The following is an 18,248-nucleotide window of genomic DNA, read 5'->3' on the forward strand; positions in this document are numbered from 1 at the left end:
TCACGACATTTCTTGACCCGATAATTTATACACATATCTCTCAATCATCGACCAAATAAATTGCTCTCAGTCCAGTTCTGTGCCAGAGGTCCAGCGCCCTATCTACTAGTGAAGAGTTCTGTGATATGTCTGTTGAATCATATGAGTTGCTGTAAGGAGATATCAGATCTCCGTCTAGATGTGGGACCTGATCAGAAGCAGCTGCAAAGCGACCGAAGAAAAATTGTTCGAACTTCATCCTGGTGAAGTACCCCTCAAGAAATCTCTGTTTTGTTTTAACATCGAGTTCGTCTTCTACTTCTCTAAGATCCAATAGCTTGATGAATGTCATAATCGCCAATAGTTGAAGCGTGGTAATATCTTTTTTGTCTGTCTCGCGACCAGAACAGTCCCCACATTCTCATGCCATTGTGAAGGTATTTCACCCCACGTCTCACTATGAGGACGAGTATCAAAGTGAAGGATACCACAATAATAATTTCTCAAGTAATCTTTGTCGAATGCAACATCTCTCCCAGCCTCACGAGGTATTTTTTGTATTATCAACGGAATTCCCATCAATTGCGAAAGATTTGTGGGCTGCCCCTCGAAAATCGGGTGCAATTCTGGGACTTTGGAGACCACAAGTTGAGTTTCTTCTGGAGCATTCATATAATCACCCCTACATCTAAGAATTACACATTTCGAAGTGTTGAAACTTGACTTAAAGACTTGGGGCTTCATTACTCGACTTCCATTGGAAATCTGTCTTAACCATCGTATGACTCTGGGGAGGTCATCCAATAAAATATCACGTATAACTTCTGAGTCAATATCAGGCCTCCCTGTCCGGAAAACAACCAAAGGTCCAGTCCAATAGGCTCCCCTCGTAAAAGATATAACGCTATGGTTGAGCTTGAGATTATCGTCTCGGCAGCCTCCTCGACAAAGAATATACGGCCATGGTGACGTTGGCTAGTTCTTGACTGTCAGCAAAATATCAATTCAACCACTGCATGAGGTCATCAAACCTTTGATTCCATGAAACCCAGTGACCGAAAACCAAGTATTCTATTATTGGCCTTTGGATGCAGAAAATCTGGACGCCGAACCCATTCCAGTCTGGGATCAAGGTCAACCGGAAAATAGAATGCGAGGCTATGACCATCTGAAGGGCGTGGACCAAGGGACGTAAAAGCTTTACAAAAACCTTTGTGAAAAGACCAGTCCAATCGTTGACACTCCCTGGAGCAATAAAGGATGGACAGGCAGGATCCACAGTGCTTTATTAACAAATTGAATTTGCAACAGAAAGCGCAAGTGTAGAGGGAATTGGGGATTCTCATAATGATCGTAATGATGTTGGTGAGAAGAAACAATACTAGGCATATGAATATAAGTGGTAAACTGAACTTCGAGATATCGATGTTGTGGAATTGTGAATACCAAGGAAGAGGAGGGGGTTTGGGGATCCGAAGCTAATTAGTGAACAAGACCGACAAAAAAACAAGAGGAAGAAGTTTGACACAAAAGGAAAGAGAAAGCCAATACAACAGGGCGAAAATTGTCACGATATAGAGTCGGCATCATGAAAGGAAGGGTCGATGGTACGCCCCTCCCCCCCTAAAAAAATCCGAAGAAGAAATTCTCACAAAGAAGCGAGGCGCTCATCATCAAGTCTCAACTACTACCTTATCCAATCCAAAATTGAACTCCTCATCTCAAAACTCTAAACCTTCCATAAGAATCTCATATAACCTCATTATGCGAAAGCCCTCAGAAGAGTCAAAGAGTCAAAACACTCGGTAGCAAAAAATGTCCTCGATAAAATACCGTCTGGTATGCAGCGCCTAAGTTAAATCCTTCCAAGCCGGACTGTTCCGAGATGGGATGATGAGAAATCTACTTCAAATCGCTGGCCGAAGGTGCGTTTCGAGATTTTACTCTACTCAAGAGTGGCAGTTTGAGAGTCGAGTTTATGAATAGGCGAGCAAGTAATCTATTGTGGCGTGTCTCATGTTTGGATCGATCTCGCTAGAGTAGCATCGAATGAAAGGGGGTAAAGCAGGCGAGGGGTCAAGGCTTTCGGGATGCAACAGTTCAATTTATCCGGTTCCAGAAACATCACCAATGCTTCTACTAGACTACACGGGTTGGATGAAAAACTCGCATGATGCGAGCTCTATGAATTATATTATCTTCTTGTTTAATAATCATCCCAAGCCCTTCTAATGACAGGCCTCGCTGGATCCCACGGCCCGTGGATTTCATTTTTATATTTCTGCAACCCTATCAACCACCAACTACATCCGCCCATAGCTAATCCTGTGATTAGCGTCCCCAAAACCACACCAATCAATCCGCTTTTCCAATCCCAGGCTGATCTCCCTGACTGTGGCAACACCAATCCTACGCCACCTCCGGCACCAAAGACGAGTAATAGAGTCAGTATTAGATGACCACGTAAAGAATGTAAGCGAGTGTAACGACGGAAAACAGGAAAAAGACCAAAAACTTCAATGGAGAAGAGTGTAAGACTAAAGACTTGTCCGGTACTGGGAAGACGTGAAGCTAGTACAGTAGAGGCCATTAGAGCCGCATTTGTACTCAAACTTGCGGGAATGTTTTTGTTCTTCGTGTTTGATGGTGGATAGCCAGACGAAGATGAAGGGGACGGGGTAGCATAGTCGAAGAAGAATATATTGATCGTAAAGAGGAGGAATGACATTGCCCAGATCGAGTCTGAAGAAGTGGACCTGGTGAGAGATTTGAGAATGGGAGAAAGGCCGAGGAGGGTAAAGTAAATTAGAAGGGCTGATTTAGCAGTTGAAAGACGGAGCGATGTACGATGAGAGAGGCGTGAATTATGTGGCGTATAAACCGGTCGTGCTGGAGGTGGTTGAGTTAAATTGGAGGTGGTAGATTGAAGAGATGTTGTTGATATCGAATGGGGGTGCTTTGGCCCATTTGCAGCTGTTGCCAATAAATTCGGCGTTGAACTTGTTGCAGATACAGTGTGAGAGAAAGGCTGCGGCGGTGGAAATGCCGGTCGAGTACTTTCTTCCTGTCCCACCCATAAATCCCATAATACCCAGCCTAAAAAGGTAGCGATAGAGCCCCAGCCAACCACAGAAACAGGAGAGACATGTTTATCATATATCCCCACGAAAGAAACAATGAATATTATGACAGAACAAACGTGTTGTACAATGACCGTGGAGTCTGCTACCAATGGCCAAAAATCATAAGGCTGAAGACGTGGGTTTCTTTGCAGATGTTCGAGAAAGGTATCCTGATCCGTGTAATTGTCTGGATCTGTATCGATCGATCAGTATTGTTTTTCATTTGCTGAATTGAAGTATGCCATACATGATTGTTTCACCCATAGCAGTTTTTTCCAAGTAGCTTTCCGTCTTCTGGTACTGCTTTTCGTTCTATCTGTATGTCTTCCTCTACTTCTTAATCTTCCAGCATCCCCATTTGTCATGCGCAATTGGTTGAGAGCGGCAGATGGTCTCCGAGGTGGTGAGGCTTGAGATATAGCATCTTCTGGTGCAAGATGTGACCTTTCATAAGGTATAGTTCGAGCAGATGCGATATTGGGTGCTGTCGAACTTCGATTTAAGGGGGGAGCAGATTGAGGTACCAGTGGAGGCACCATAATTGAGAAGGCTGTAACATTTCAAAGTTGATATCTGGTTAACAAATTGTCAGCCTTGAGGATGTTTTGGGATGCTATCAAGGTCAGTTCCGGCCACCGTTGTAGATGATGAGTAGTGTGCTTACCTAAAAACGCATGACATGGATATGTTTCACATGATCATAACTGTATTTTGTTGCATGTCTCAAATTACTGATAAATTATTGATGTGGAGGTAACCCGGAACCTTATTAAGGTGGATGGATGGGTGGGTGAACGAATGATTTTCTTCTCTTTTCCTAAAAATATCGAATAACCGATTTATTAAACATTGATTGGTTGAGATTGTGATGGAGCTGCTTGTGCGGAATTCGATTCAATTAACTTCTTGTTAGTCAATTAGAATAGAAGATCTTGGTTCCTACCAATCTATTCATTCCTACAGGTAGGTATCTTTCCTTCACTTCCTGTGAATGAATAATGATACACACATCCCTCTCTTCGTTTATCAACATAGCTTACTAGGTACTGAGCGTTATGTTGCTTTAGAAGTATCCTGTTTCCTATTATTAGAACTTCGATAACCAAATCATGGCAAAGGATTCATCTGATTACCATCTCATCTCGTCCGTGTCAGAAAGATCCTTCAGAATAAGCATATTTCTCATTCTCATCCTACTCCACACAGAGAAACCTTGCAGGGCCAAGTCAACGAGCGAAAGCTTACATTGTATAAGCAACGATGCAGTGCTACATTTTCATGAAACATTGTCACGTATGCATGTAGAGTAAACACATTGATATCGATCACGTTTTGCTTCTCTGCACCTTTCTCGGGTTATTCATCTTGAACGATTCGTTTTCGGGGACCTCGTTTGATGAGCAATGAATGTATCAGCGCTTATTTGTATTTCACCGAAGGCAATAGATAAAAAGTTTCAAGAAGCGCTGGAATGGCCGTTCATCAGACGAACTTCCAGGGATGCCGCTCTGTCCCTTGAATCATCTCATAAATGGTGGTAGGACATAAAGGGTAGTATCAAAATGTAAGCTGTTCTCCTGAGGCCAAACAAAGGCGGAAATAACCTTCCATCATCATTCCAGAAGGATTCATGGTGAAAGTTAAGGATTGGGGGCTAGTGGTCTTGCTGACTGCGACCCCGTAAAGGTAGCCGAGGGAAGGTTGCAAGATGAACTTTGAATAAAGTGTCGAATTCTAATCATTTCAGTGTTCTCCCATGGTCCATATGAAATGATCTCCCGTACTCCATAGTTCAGAATGCAGCCTGCGATCTGAACCATACTAACGAACCTTAGTAATGTTCATAGTTTGTCGGAGAGACATGAGTTTTGCAGGGATTTTGGTACACTACCGGTACACGGTGTACGATGGATATATGATGAGTAGATGCCGGAGCTCTTATCTTCGAAACAAAAGAGCTACAGGGATTGCGGATAGATTTACTATGTGTACCTGACGATCGTTTGACTATGACGAACAAAAGGTTATGGAGACCATTTATCATTTACCATTGAATCTTAAGATATATTCACAGCAAACCCTGCTTGGTCAAATATTAATCTCGCGATAGAAGCATTGAGTAGATGGATTAATCAAGTGAAAGTGTATACAGAGTAGGTAGCGCGGAATAATCCCTCAATTGCATTGAGTTGTTATTATCCTTTGCTACGCCCAAATGCCAAGACACCAGTAAATTAAGGGAGCTACCCCTTCATCGACAAGAAGAGCTCGTTTAAACATCCTCATGGCATAAGCAGGACTAGAATTGCATTAGCAACCTCGGGATAGAAAATTCTTTTCATTGAGGGGAAAACAAGAGTTTTTCGACACTTCACTTCGTATAATAAATTGACGATGACACTCTTTGAGACTCTGATTGAGCAACCAATAATCAACTCGTATAGCACCACATGATACAATTTCAAGCCGGTACATTGTGATGGATCATGGGAGTCACAAGATGCAGTTACTTGCACATTTCGCAATCAGAGTAGTATGCCAAGTAAAGTACACAAGTATGTGTGTCTACGAGAACAAGACATTCGTAACTTTTCACCAAACATTGTTTTGTATTATATCAAAAACATTTCCCCCCAATTGTTTGATCAAAGGTTCAGATCGTCCCAAGTCGCGTGGGGGCGCCATGACCATATCTTAGCATTATAGTTGGCAGGTACTTACGAGCCTATCCAGGGAGCTCCTAGTACCTACTCTTCGGTGTTCAAGCAGTGACCTCCACCTAAGGATTTCTGTGGACGCACACGCACTGATAGGATACGAAGAAAAGTGGAAGAGGAAGAACTATACAAGGTCTCGCGGTCTCCCCCATAATCGGAAATCCCACTAATCATGCAAATCTCCACCTTTCCGTGATCTTGTCTTGGTAATATGTTAGTTACGAGTAGCGCTGTAAATCACTCTATTCACGTTATGTTTCCAGGCTCCAGTTTATCGTGAGAGAGGTCGAGCCACATGGAGGGATGGGATCGAATGGATGAAACCAACAAAGAACCAAAATGGGATGCACATCTAAGTATATCTTCATTTGCTTGAGGAACGAATCTTGCTTGTCTTGCTGTACACTTTGTACCGTGCAAAGCCACGAGGCTTATACCCTCATCTCTCATTCTATCAAGCCGGAAAAAACCCAGCCCACATCTCACCACCCCGTCTCGAACAATCCAAAGAGCCAAAATCATTCACGCCCCCTCGGCCGCATCAGCCCATGTAACGTTAACTAAACTATTAACCATCGTGGATGCCATTTACCCTAGGAATTACCCAATGAAAATCGCGCAAGGACCCTGAGGGGCTGAAGCGTTTTCTTTGCCAACACCCCAATATGGAATTTTAAGTTTGGAAGGATTTCTACCAAATTAGCATTTGAGAAACATGCAGTGGATGGGATTGCCCCATGTAACTCTAGTCCCTTGTGTAGAGTCCCGAAAATACTAATGCGTGTTTGTGTTGCAACTATTGTTTTTGCCCAAGTGTGAAGAAATGATTGGCTACAACACACCACACCACCTGCGTGGTACGCTACCTATTCTTTGATCTAAATACGAGAGTTTCCCTACCTCACTCCCACCACTTCTTTACATTCGCTCTATCGACTTTTATTTCCAATCTTGATTTCTTGCTCCAGCCTTTGCATTTTCATACCTCACCTAAGTATTGATCGATTGGGTTAAGCTGTGTTCGGAAAGATTGAAGATTGATCTACTCACGTTTGCGGCATTCCAAACGTCTCGGGTGTGGCAGACTACGAAAGCGTCTTGAAACATCGGAATCACTTGCCATTCACGACGATCGACGATTTATTCCATACGAATTTTAAACCTATATACCTGCCTCACCTCTTCATTCAAAAGTCTAGTCAATAATTCACATCGTAATAATTCTATTCATATTAATCGCAAAGATGCGACCATCATCACCGCTCTCGCTCCTCCTCTTCCTCCAACTTTCAACTGCATTCCCAGTGTCTCGAGAATGTTTCAACTCTCAATCTTGCAACTCACTCTACTCAGTCAAAGGTACTCTTTCGCTCTCCCACCCTAAGCCCAGTGATCCCCGCGATCCACATTTCCCAAAACATCAAAAACTACCTATCCCGACTTTTGTTAAACCAACAACTACTTCCCCTTCGGACGATGAATATTTTGCAGAAGAAGGTGCTATCGACAATGCGCCAACGACTCCTTCAAAAGAGATCTCCGCAGATGAGGCCCTTTCTGCAGAAACACCACTCAGTTCGGCATATCTTCAAAGTTTGACAAGGACGAGTGACGAGGATGAAGCGAGACCAAGTATGCCCACTTCCGCATTACCTAAATTGCGCAAAGAAGATTCGAGGAAATACTGGGAGGGAGAAAACGGACGGTTGGCTATCAATGGAGAGAAACCAGGATGTGGAAATTCCAATTCGTGGCCCGGGACTGCGGTAGGATATAGAACTCGATTGGCGCATTTGGAGATGGGACGAAGAAATGATATTTTGGTTGTGGGAATTGTGGTGGTTTTCTTACTTGTGGTTTGTGTATTGGAGTCTGTAGAGAGGTTTGGGTAAGTTTATTTATTTTACTTTGTTAGATTTGGACTTCGGCTAATGCTTGTGTAGAAATCGAACGTCGAGAAGAGGGGAAATCTTCTTGGAGGATGATGAGACGTATGCTTTTATTGTTAAGAAGCCGAGAGAGTTTTATCAGCACGAATCTGTATTCGATGAAAAATGTGCGCAGGAATCGGAATACAAAGAATATAAAGATGATGAGACAGTTGTAGCGGAAGATTTCAGCACAGATAACGAGAGAGAGAGCTGAATTGAGCTCGGGCGCTAGCTTATTTTTTTCGTTCTATATAAAGGTTGATTGGATAATGGTGTTTGGAACCTGGTAGTGGGGGCATTTGATTGTGGAAAAGAAGCACAATGGGCGTTATTAGCATGTCTTTACGGCGCAGGATGATTTTGGTCAAGAGTTATATGCTTGATGAAGGACGAGTCTCTGAATTTTACGCTTGGCGAACATCGCAATGAGCAACGGCAATCAGGGAGAGAAGAAAGAAAGAAAGAATAAATAAAATTTAAAGAAGTCGTGAGTCCATGACAATGATGCTGATCTGCATGAAACCTGTATATCATTTTCAATCTGAGCCAACTTATTCGATGCGTATTACTTATGTTGTGTGTGAGGAATTATTCCTTTCTATCCATATCTAAACATAAGAAAACGATGCTTACACGATATGAAATCTAACACAATTCAGGAACAGGAAGTTTTCACATCGAACGGCTTCTGGGTCACAGTAGTCCAATTTCAATTGAAAATTAATTCGAATCACTTCGATTGATTCTCTACAAGAATGTAAATACATGGAGTCTCAACTTTCTTGCTCCAAGGCAGAAAGTTTGCTCCCGAGCAGAAAGTTTTTGCGCCGTCTTTTCTTTCTTCTCGTTACTTTTTTCCTCTTGGGATGTTAGCATAATCCCGTCGTCAGCTAGCTAGGTATTCGATTCTACCCCATATGGACTTTTTTCTTTGTTGCTTGTTTCCCTTGCATTTGTGGTCGAGATAGGCTTTTCGGGGTGGTTCAAAAAGATACGCATAAGGGGAAAGTCGCGCGTGTGTATAATCTGGATTGAGGCCAGAGGAGAAGAAAGTTCCTGAATAGACTTGTCCTGCGTGGGATCGTGGACGTGATCTCTTGTTACTTAGAATGAGTTCGCTCTAAGTTCCAGCATCAATCCACTTTTCTGCAGACTTGATTGTAAGATCTTACTAGCTTTTCCTGACTGATAAAGAAAGATCACTGGGGCTCTCCCTTTTGGACTAAGCTTGTTCATTGATAGCATTCTTTGTACTACTGAAAACGAGACCTCCTGCTGGAAACTCTATCATGATCGCTGTAGTTTGATTCAAAGCCCCCTTCTAATATCCGTTGATACTTTGCGAAGCCAGCTCTTCTTGTCCCGGAATTGACTTCGTCTGATATATTGTCATCTGCTTAGGACCGAGACTGATAGATCTCTATACACTTCTAGTTTCTTATAGTTTTCTAGAAATTGTAAAATGAAAAACGAAACTTGTGTGTGGAAATATTTCCCAAGGTAAGGCTTCAATGTGCGCGGGGTCCAGGGAGATAGTTATCTGTATATTCATCAAGTACCTTTATATCAAATTCATTAGAGCCGTCCACTTTTTCCGAGGGAAAATGCTCGGAAACGAGGTAAGCAAGGAATCGGAAACAAAAATGACACACAATCAAACAAAATGATCGATCGAGAGTTGAAGTAGTTGAATCAAAACAGTCTTCAGTTGAGGCAACATAAATATCAAAGCAGGTTTCAGTTCTCTTTATATCGTTCATTGTCCATCGTTGCGTGAGGGAGAGTTTGCGTATTTAATTTGCGCTTGTGAAAGGGGAGTGGAGAGGACTTTTTGCTCAACACCCTTTCAATGTTTATCTATAGTAGTAAGACGACAAGAAGTTTCACGTCAAGCTAGAATAGTACGTGTATTTTGATTGATTGTACTAGCGGAGAGGGCATAATGTATGACGGGGAGAAAAGCCTCTGGTCTGACTCTGTTATATTAATTTGGTGACAAGTATGAAGCCTTCATGATATGCTTATTATGATTGTAAGATCTTACTATCTGTTGACTCTCAGTTGAAGCTATTCAGAAGTACGAGAGACTTTATATACTCTCATCGAGGCTCATTCTTAGAGTAGCATAAGTTGTTCCTATAGCCGCTTTTTCTGAAGCCTTCTATACTATGTTAATACATATAAATAATTGAAGGCATCTTCCGTAGCGTGCATTGGAATTGACTGGAGTCAGGTATTTCCCTGAATGGTTATCAATATTAGAATGTGTTTATTTGATCGATCGATCGATCGCTTATTTTGAAGCCTATTTTTTGCGCTTTATAATGGTCGGTGTGAAGGTGGAGGTCGAAGTGTTCTCTCAACTCATGCATTCACTTGTTGAACACACTCGAAACCTTCTCTACACCGAATTCCAATCATTAATCGTTACTCTTATTCGTCTTCCGCCTCTCATAATCCATTAATCTCTGGAATGTACCCAACAACTCGCCTGAGTGTGTACTAATCTCAATTCCATAAGTCTTTGTTAGATCTTCCTTGGAGTGTCAAGTGTCTTAGAAAATTGATTGGCACATATCTGTCCAGGAATTGAATGATCAACTGATACAACATTTGAGTTTCATGGATTAAAGTTGCTTCCCACGTCTTTTTCCTGGATCTAGATGGTCGTTATCAAGCGCGTCTACGTTTAGTATAGTCCGAACCTGAAGTCGGGTGGTTAGAACGTATTTCTTTTGTTGTACGAGATTCTCCATATCTATGATAAAGAAAATCATGATAAAAGACTCTTCGGATGTGGTATAGTTCTATTCTTGATCTTTCTTGTATTTAATTCAGTATGTTATCGAAAACTCATTCTCTTCTTTCATGTGGAATTTGTTGTATTTGATAAAGAAAGTCATCTGTAAAGGTAACCCGAATCTAGTATTGCTTTCAATCGAGATGTTCACAAAACCCCTCCTGATCATCGAGTATTATTTTTCCTTGCTTTCAACAGTCTACTTATATGGCATTTTCTCGATCAAATCAGATCCGAGAATTGTCCCAAAAAATCCATTCCCTGCGCAAGTTATTCTAGATTCGCTCTACTATCTCGTATTATCAATTATCTAGCCCTTATCTTCAATTTTGAGATCGAAGTTCAAAGTTCAAATCTATCCGGACAAGATGACGGTATATCTAGACAAGATGACGATATACAAGCCATTCGAAGGCAATACGAAAGAAGAGTTTGACGCCCATGTGCCCAAAAGGAATGATTTTTTGTTGTGTCACAACTGCGGATGGAAAGCAGATAGCCAGGAACATAGTTTCTACTTTAGTCATATCAAATGCACCAGGTGTATTGCTAGTAGAGGTGTATGGACTATTGGCGACAACTACATTTTGAAAGAAAGACCTATTTTGGGAAATGCGAGTGCCAGATATGTAGGGCCTGATGTTTCAATTTCCAAATTTCTGAGCGAGAATTCCACGATACCTGTAGGAAAAGACATGCGACAGTGGAAGGACAGTAAAAGTCTTTTCTGCTTGATGGAGAAAATTCCGGGCGAATCGCTATGGTCAGCTGGGATGCACATGAGCTATGAAGAGGTAAAAGCTATTGCCAAAGAAGTCGTCCAATATCTTAAGCAATTGCGCACGTTTACATCGACAAAACCAGAAGCTCCAGATGGTTCACCAATAAGAGATGTACAACTAGGCCCTGATGAGAGGATACATTTCGTGACGGAAGATGTTGAAGAATGGTGGGCTCGTACGGAACATCGATTCAAAGAGACACACGTTCGATTTCGTCAAAACATCAAAGACCGATATCCTGTAAAAGGACCATACGTGCTGACACATGGTGATCTGCATGCGACCAATATCATGGTAAAAGATGGACATGTTACCGGTATCATCGATTGGGAATCTGGGGGGTATCTTCCGGAATGGTGGGAGGCGGTAGCAACTAGAATGGTCCAACCAGGCTCATGGGCCCGTCATTTGAGGGAGGAATGGAAAGAGCAAATTGGGCCTTGGCCGGAGGAGGAAGTAAAAATCGTGGACCACTATCAAAACTGTTACCATGATTATAAACCAGAGAAAACCGGAGTAATGGAGTACCATGATCGAGATGAATTGATGGCATGTACAAATTATCGTCGCTACATTGAGGAGTCAAGGTGGGGATTTGCAGAAACTATTCGTCAGCGTGAGATGCGTCAGAAAAAGGCGGCTGAGAAGGAAGACGAGGCTTCGGCAGCTCTCAAAACATTAAGTCTAGAGGGAAAGAAAAGTTAAAGACGGGAGATGATGTATGAATAATTTTATTTTCGATTGATAATGTGGTAAAATTCATTTATTAACTTATTATACAATGTCCCTCGTGATTTATCTCCATCTCTCAAAGTTCTGATTCTCTTTATCTCTCTTTATCCCACTCTCCCCAGGTATTTCCAAGTATTTTTTTTTTTCGACTTTCTTCTATCCCTTCTTATTTCGTCTTATCCTACTATTTCCTACTCTATCCATCTCTAAGATCTCCCTCGCCATCTCAGCGTCTCCTTTATTTCTCCTCTATCTCTCAATTCCGTGTCATCTCGTAATCCTTACTAATTCACAAATCTTCCCCTTTTCTTGCTTCCGTTTTCCTGTTTGTTCCATCGTTTCTCAATTATTGTCCTCCAACTAAGCTTATTGTACTAATAGGCCAACTGAACAGTCTCCACCTTTTCCTTGAGCTCTGGATATGTAAGATCGCGTATGGCAGAGAGTTTCACACCCTGCGTAGGATCCTCACTAATCACGACCAAACATTTCATACCAAAAACCTCAATCTGAACCACCATACACATGGGCCATTTATCCTGCTCATTCCCATTTTGATCCTGATTGGATCTTGATTCATGCATCCACAACGGCACACGCCCTTCATGCGTTACATTTGCGACTCTCTGGGCTCCTCCACGTTGAATGATGATGCGTTCGATGGTTTCATGAGCTGGGAGGACAGCTTTGCACCATTCACAAAGCTTGGCTGGCGATGGATTACTTGTATGACAGACGTAACAAGGTAATCCGTCCATTTTTGTAGATAAAGATCTGGTGGTTTACTGCTTCGGCGGGGAGGAAGTATACAGTAATGCTGATATATACAACGCGTGGATTGCGAGCTAATTTAATGTTAGTATGATGGAGAAAGAGGTTTATTGAGAACATGAATAAGAATTTACAGCTGAATGACTTTCAACTTGGTATACAAGAAAATATAGTTGTGTACCAGGATTCATTGAACTTACTTCTAGGACGTATATGAAGCTTTTTCAGCGACTGATTGATTGTTCTAGGTGCCCTTGTAGAGAACGTATCGATGAATGTCGTTTCTACTGTTGTTCTGATTGAGGTTGAAACTGCTGGTCTGTACATCTAATGAACAGTTAGTCTTGAGCGATATATATGTCATGAAGAGAAAAAACGCAAGCGTCATAACTCACGATGCAGAACTCTTCTAAGTCAATTGGTTTTATTTCAAAACATTGATACAAAGGAATCTGAGCACAATTTAATGAAGGTGTGGACATTTTAAGATCTGGAAACAAGAGTTGTCTTTTAATCTGATGCTTTATAATTTAAAAGACAGTGAGTGGAGTTGTGAAGAATCTCAAAGCTAGACTGTGGCGTACCATTTGGTGGAGTTTGAGACAAAAATCGTTATTTTTGGTGAATGACAGTTTGACGGAACAAAGAAATAGCAACAGAGCTAGAATTAGAATGTCTGAGAGCGCTGACCACCTCAACTGAATCGAGTCACTTGGCGGTATGTATCAGCCTTAGAAAAAGACATCTTAGATTTGCTATATGATGGCTATTAATGCTACCAGTCTGACATCTTTCTGAACCAGCTGGCCAGTCTGTTTCATACCATCAGGTATTATGATATTGGAAAAGGTCTCTGGAGAGCAATTGTTGAAAGAAAGAAATTTAATGGGGCACATTACATTATGACTTTAATCCAGGAAATTTGAAGCACTGGGTGGAAAATGATTCATTTTCAACACAGTGACTCTTGAAATTGCTTGGTTATGGGGATCAATGACGAAAAGAATGGAATAGGAATGCGAGAAAGCTAATTCAGCTATCGGAACATTATATGCCATCTTGTTGATGTACGTTGAAACAACAGACTGACATGACGGTATTATACCACGTTGGTTACTAGACCGACGTTAGTACTATGATTACAAGAATCCTATAGGTCTGGTAAACAATGTCTCTTGACTTTGCATCTCCGCAATGGGTTCTACACATCTGGAATATCGCTCGCCACCAACCAATTGAGATTGCATGGAAAGGGAGAGTTAGGGGAAATATGGAAGGAAGTCTAATGAGCATTGCACATGTTGATATGAAGAGGATACTATGCGTTGCAAAAGATGGTAGCTTCGCAAATGAAAACAAGAGGGTATGCTCATGAATGAAGAACAATTGGCTCTCAGGGGGTTCCCATAAGTAGCATATCGATACCAGACTGGGCTGAGTAAGAATTGTTGCATTGTTAAGGATATCAAAGGAAAGATAGTTTTCACATCAAAATCTGAAGTTCCCCTGTTTGTTGTAAAAGGTGTTCAGTAGGTACTGAATGGACTGATTGGCAGGAATACGGCACTACAACATAGATTAAGGTTTAATGCGCACTCCGAAGAGTAGGTAGAAAGGTAGGAAATCTACATCCTGATATATATTATTGAAAGTAGTCAGTTTTTCCGCAGTATTAGTGCTATAGCCTAATTGATGCTAATGTTAATTTATAAGATGATTATATCTCATAAATAGTATAACTATATTCAAGCTCTCTTTAATTTAATAATAAACTATACTATAAATTCAATTGATTTATTTCTTATTATAACTATAACTCTAGGTCAATATAATATGCAGATTTAAAATCGACATATAGATGTAACAATTTTGTTTATTAATACCTAGACCATATATTTATATATTATGTGAATGTCTAAGATATAATTTAATTCTCTTTATAATAGATCTATATTAGTGATAATTAGAAATAACAAAATTAATTAAATTATCTTAATTTTGCCCTTTGTTTGTCTGGTAAGCGGCAAGCACTTCATAACTATTGATAACTGTGATATTCAGAAAGCATAACTTGATTATTTTTAATCTACTAGAGATAACATGTTGTCACATCTACAGGATGAGATATGTGGGTTCAATTCCCATACAAAAACAAGACCTGTAAACAACGAAATGACAATTTACACGGAGCTGACCCTTTCACTGGGTCTCTTGTTCGAATTTAAGTCTTCAACGGAACCAAGACGGATATCACCTGTCTTAGTGCTCGATGAGGAGAAAAGATGGGTAAGTTGTGAAAATTGGCGGCTATATGTGACACGCTCTAGGATTGGACGGAGTGTGGGAAGACGTGCGCTTAAGACACCGACATTGGTTTCAATGATGGTCCAGTAGTAGGTTGGCGCATAGAGCCCTAATAAATATGTTAACTTGCTATGATCTGGCCTCAATTTAGCTTCATTGTAAGAAGAAACATACATGTGATATCCGGCTGGGTATGACTGGAATATAGGAAGAAATAGATTGTGGTTAAAAAGTGAATTCGAACGACGCCGACGATGCTAACCAAACCACCCAGACAGAAGATGCCTATGATTAGGATCTTTCGTGAAAGAGGCATCTGTAACTTCTTAACTTCATATGCCGGTAAGAATAGTACCAAAACTAGCACACGAGTGAGTTTCTTGTTCGGTCGAGACACAGAATGACTTGCAGTCTGTGGCGACATCTGTCGCCAAAGCGACGGTAAATAGAATCTCTTGATTGACACATTTATACTCTGTCCCCGTCCATGGCCCCGCAATTGGCAAGCACGAGACTATATGTTAACTGAGTATAAGATAAAAACCATTGTCAAGGAGAAGACATACACATAAGCGCAAATGTAAATGTTAAGATCCAGGCGACGTTGACTCCGATCATTATCCAGGTCACTATCTGGAATCTTGGAGTGCTAAAAATACGTTTGTACATCAGAAGAACGCTGATTTTAGTCATTCCCACCGCAGGCCATGTAAGTACCTCAAGCGCGTATATTGTCTGTCCAAGTAAATTTAGTTATCTTATAACATATAGCTTGTCTAGATCGCGAGTGTTACGTACCTTAGCGAGGACTATAGCAGCCTTAGGATTGAGAGGGGTTCCATCGGCATTGAACTCTGAGTGACTACCAAGACCGCCGAGCTGGGTCACTGATGAGTTACAACCTGTCAGAACACTGATGAACAGAGGGGCTCATATTATGGCTTACTAATAAGCATGTCTATTGTTACAGAAAGCCCGAGTATCTACCACCTCCCCGTTGGTTAGAAAATAACATAGATGATTGAGATGGTAGGATATCTTACCAGAGCCACCAGAATGGTCCAGTCATCAGATCCCAAGTTTTGGCCTTTGATTCGGCGAGCCCAAAATCGAAGCACGACAGCCGCAATAGCAATGATGGAGAAAGAGATGCCCAACCCCCATATGATTGGCTGTCGACTCTGGGGCATTTTGAGATTATATGTGAGAACTCAAGGGTTTCTCTGGATAGGAAATAAACTCACACTCGCGCATCTAATATGGCGTTTTGATCTGGAATTGGGTGAAGGCACCCAAAACTGGGCGGAGGGTCAACAAATCTATAATGGTTGGATTCAGCCTGCTTTGCCTATTTTGATGACGAAGAGAGCACAATTCAACACAATATGTCTGGAAAGGGATGAATATAAAGATCGGGACGTTTCCTCCATAGAGATCCCAACACTGAATAGAAAAAATTGGTAGAAATCAATATACTTATCATTTATTCATTCATTTCATCTTTCCTCGGATCGTTTCCATTGAAATGGCAGAATGGACATTCGCAAACTTAATTTAGTCGTTGAGCCGCAGTTACTGTGCAAAAACAAGTGTTGGTCATGTGACCTGGTTGTAACTAGTACTCATAGGTCATCTTTATGTAGTGTAGAAAGAAGGCAACGTGAGAGCTTCCCAGAACCTCCCTCCCTTCATCCCCTATGGAGACGCTACGCTTCAGCGACTCATCTACGGTATTTGCGAAGGCTTGTTCGATGACCCGCCAAGCTTTTGATCGGAAACACACAAGTAAGCGGATGAGATGAGATTCGCTTACATAATCGTCGGACAGCGCGCTTGCTTGTATCAAGGTATCTCTAGTCTAGTGTGTACATCGACCCACTTCTGAAGCTTCCGCTCTTTTGATTGGCTGATATACGCGAGGTCCTCCCAGAGGGTCTAGTCGGCCGTTTCCTAAATATGCCTGTCTAGCCGGATTTTAATAATATTATCTTTATAACTTTCGAAATAAAATATTTAAAAATAATCTGAAAATTTTGATGAATAGGGAGAGTTAGTATAGTTTAGATCGATATATAATATTTTATCATTTTGCTAATTGAATGATTGAAATCTTTATAATGAGGATTTATATTTATCTATTTTTTTGTTAATCAAAAAATACATCTTTTAATTTTGAATTTTAGAATTTCAAAATTAGATAGAAGATTCTTTGAAAATAAAATAGTATGAGGTCAAATTTTCATAAGATTATATTGAAGGTCATCAAAAATATTAAAATAAAAGGGGGTTAAAAAGTGATATTTCGCTTGCTATTTGTGACGATCCTGTCATATTAGTGGATCGGCTAGGTCCTCACGTGATCCACAATCCTGTATATTACCATTTCCTTTCGAAGAGCTCTTCTAGCTCTTTACCTTAATATTCTAAATGATACAATTGTTATATTATATTAAGGTTATATAAATTTTTTAAGCTCTTGATCGCTCCTGCAAAGCTTTCTATCGCTAGCCCGTTTGCTGAATACCTATTGCCTTCTACGCCCACTCCCCTGATACAACTATTCGTACGATCTCTGATCAAGACCTCTCCCTAGCTCCATTCCCGCAAACCTTATCTACCAACAAGCTAATACTTTACTATTATATTATTTAGAGTTTCCTTGCTTTATCAACAATAAATCCAAAGATCCTGAACCTAGTATGCAAATTACAGAAACTAATCGATTCGAAATATCAATATACTTATATAATCGATACCATAATGAAACAGCTTATTTAGTTGATTTATTAGGCTAATTCGCATTCTATTAATACTTTCGCTGCTTTATTGGTATTACTAATAAGAAATGTATTTCAAGTAGATCTCCTTTTTTTCATTCATTTTATTTTTAACAATTCTCGAAACCTTTTTCTATTGATTTTGAAGCTTTTTTTGCAAAAGTAATAAAATCGCAAACGTATATTTCCGCAAAGCGATCGATGATGCTATAAATTATATTATAGATAATATTGAAACTAATATTAAAACTATAGATCAGATATTAATAGTAATAGAGAATATAGATTATAATATAATTAGATTAGAGAACTGTATTTAGAATATTATTAATA

The 18,248-nt window shown here is 40.6% G+C and overlaps 6 protein-coding genes across 6 annotated transcripts; 2 read left to right on the plus strand and 4 right to left on the minus strand.

Moving 5' to 3' along the window:
• Nucleotides 1-40: 40 nt before the first annotated feature.
• On the minus strand, nt 41-1,325 carry EAF02_004127 (uncharacterized protein; the record flags this gene model as incomplete). The annotated part of the gene is made up of 3 exons (XM_038900175.1): nt 41-399; nt 438-954; nt 1,011-1,325. 3 exons carry the CDS (start codon nt 1,323-1,325, stop codon nt 41-43), a joined length of 1,191 nt encoding a protein of 396 aa, XP_038759882.1.
• An 860-nt stretch (nt 1,326-2,185) lies between these two features.
• Nucleotides 2,186-3,640, minus strand: EAF02_004128 (uncharacterized protein; the record flags this gene model as incomplete). The annotated part of the gene is made up of 2 exons (XM_038900176.1): nt 2,186-3,294; nt 3,349-3,640. 2 exons carry the CDS (start codon nt 3,638-3,640, stop codon nt 2,186-2,188), a joined length of 1,401 nt encoding a protein of 466 aa, XP_038759883.1.
• Nucleotides 3,641-7,062: 3,422 nt separating this feature from the next.
• Nucleotides 7,063-7,963, plus strand: EAF02_004129 (uncharacterized protein; the record flags this gene model as incomplete). The annotated part of the gene is made up of 2 exons (XM_038900177.1): nt 7,063-7,706; nt 7,762-7,963. 2 exons carry the CDS (start codon nt 7,063-7,065, stop codon nt 7,961-7,963), a joined length of 846 nt encoding a protein of 281 aa, XP_038759884.1.
• A 2,954-nt stretch (nt 7,964-10,917) lies between these two features.
• Nucleotides 10,918-12,036, plus strand: EAF02_004130 (uncharacterized protein; the record flags this gene model as incomplete). The annotated part of the gene is made up of 1 exon (XM_038900178.1): nt 10,918-12,036. The coding sequence occupies one exon, from the start codon at nt 10,918-10,920 to the stop codon at nt 12,034-12,036; it is 1,119 nt and encodes a 372-aa protein (XP_038759885.1).
• Nucleotides 12,037-12,437: 401 nt separating this feature from the next.
• Nucleotides 12,438-12,821, minus strand: EAF02_004131 (uncharacterized protein; the record flags this gene model as incomplete). Its single annotated transcript, XM_038900179.1, has 1 exon — nt 12,438-12,821. The coding sequence occupies one exon, from the start codon at nt 12,819-12,821 to the stop codon at nt 12,438-12,440; it is 384 nt and encodes a 127-aa protein (XP_038759886.1).
• Nucleotides 12,822-15,014: 2,193 nt separating this feature from the next.
• EAF02_004132 (uncharacterized protein) lies at nt 15,015-16,328 on the minus strand (the record flags this gene model as incomplete). Its single annotated transcript, XM_038900180.1, has 7 exons — nt 15,015-15,247; nt 15,313-15,423; nt 15,494-15,652; nt 15,705-15,873; nt 15,937-16,025; nt 16,085-16,121; nt 16,182-16,328. The coding sequence occupies 7 exons, from the start codon at nt 16,326-16,328 to the stop codon at nt 15,015-15,017; spliced, it is 945 nt and encodes a 314-aa protein (XP_038759887.1).
• Between the last annotated feature and the right edge of the window lie 1,920 nt (nt 16,329-18,248).

The sequence above is a fragment of the Botrytis sinoallii genome, assembly GCF_014898435.1.
Source record: "Botrytis sinoallii strain Bc 23 chromosome Unknown BSIN_006, whole genome shotgun sequence".
NCBI lineage: Eukaryota > Fungi > Ascomycota > Leotiomycetes > Helotiales > Sclerotiniaceae > Botrytis > Botrytis sinoallii.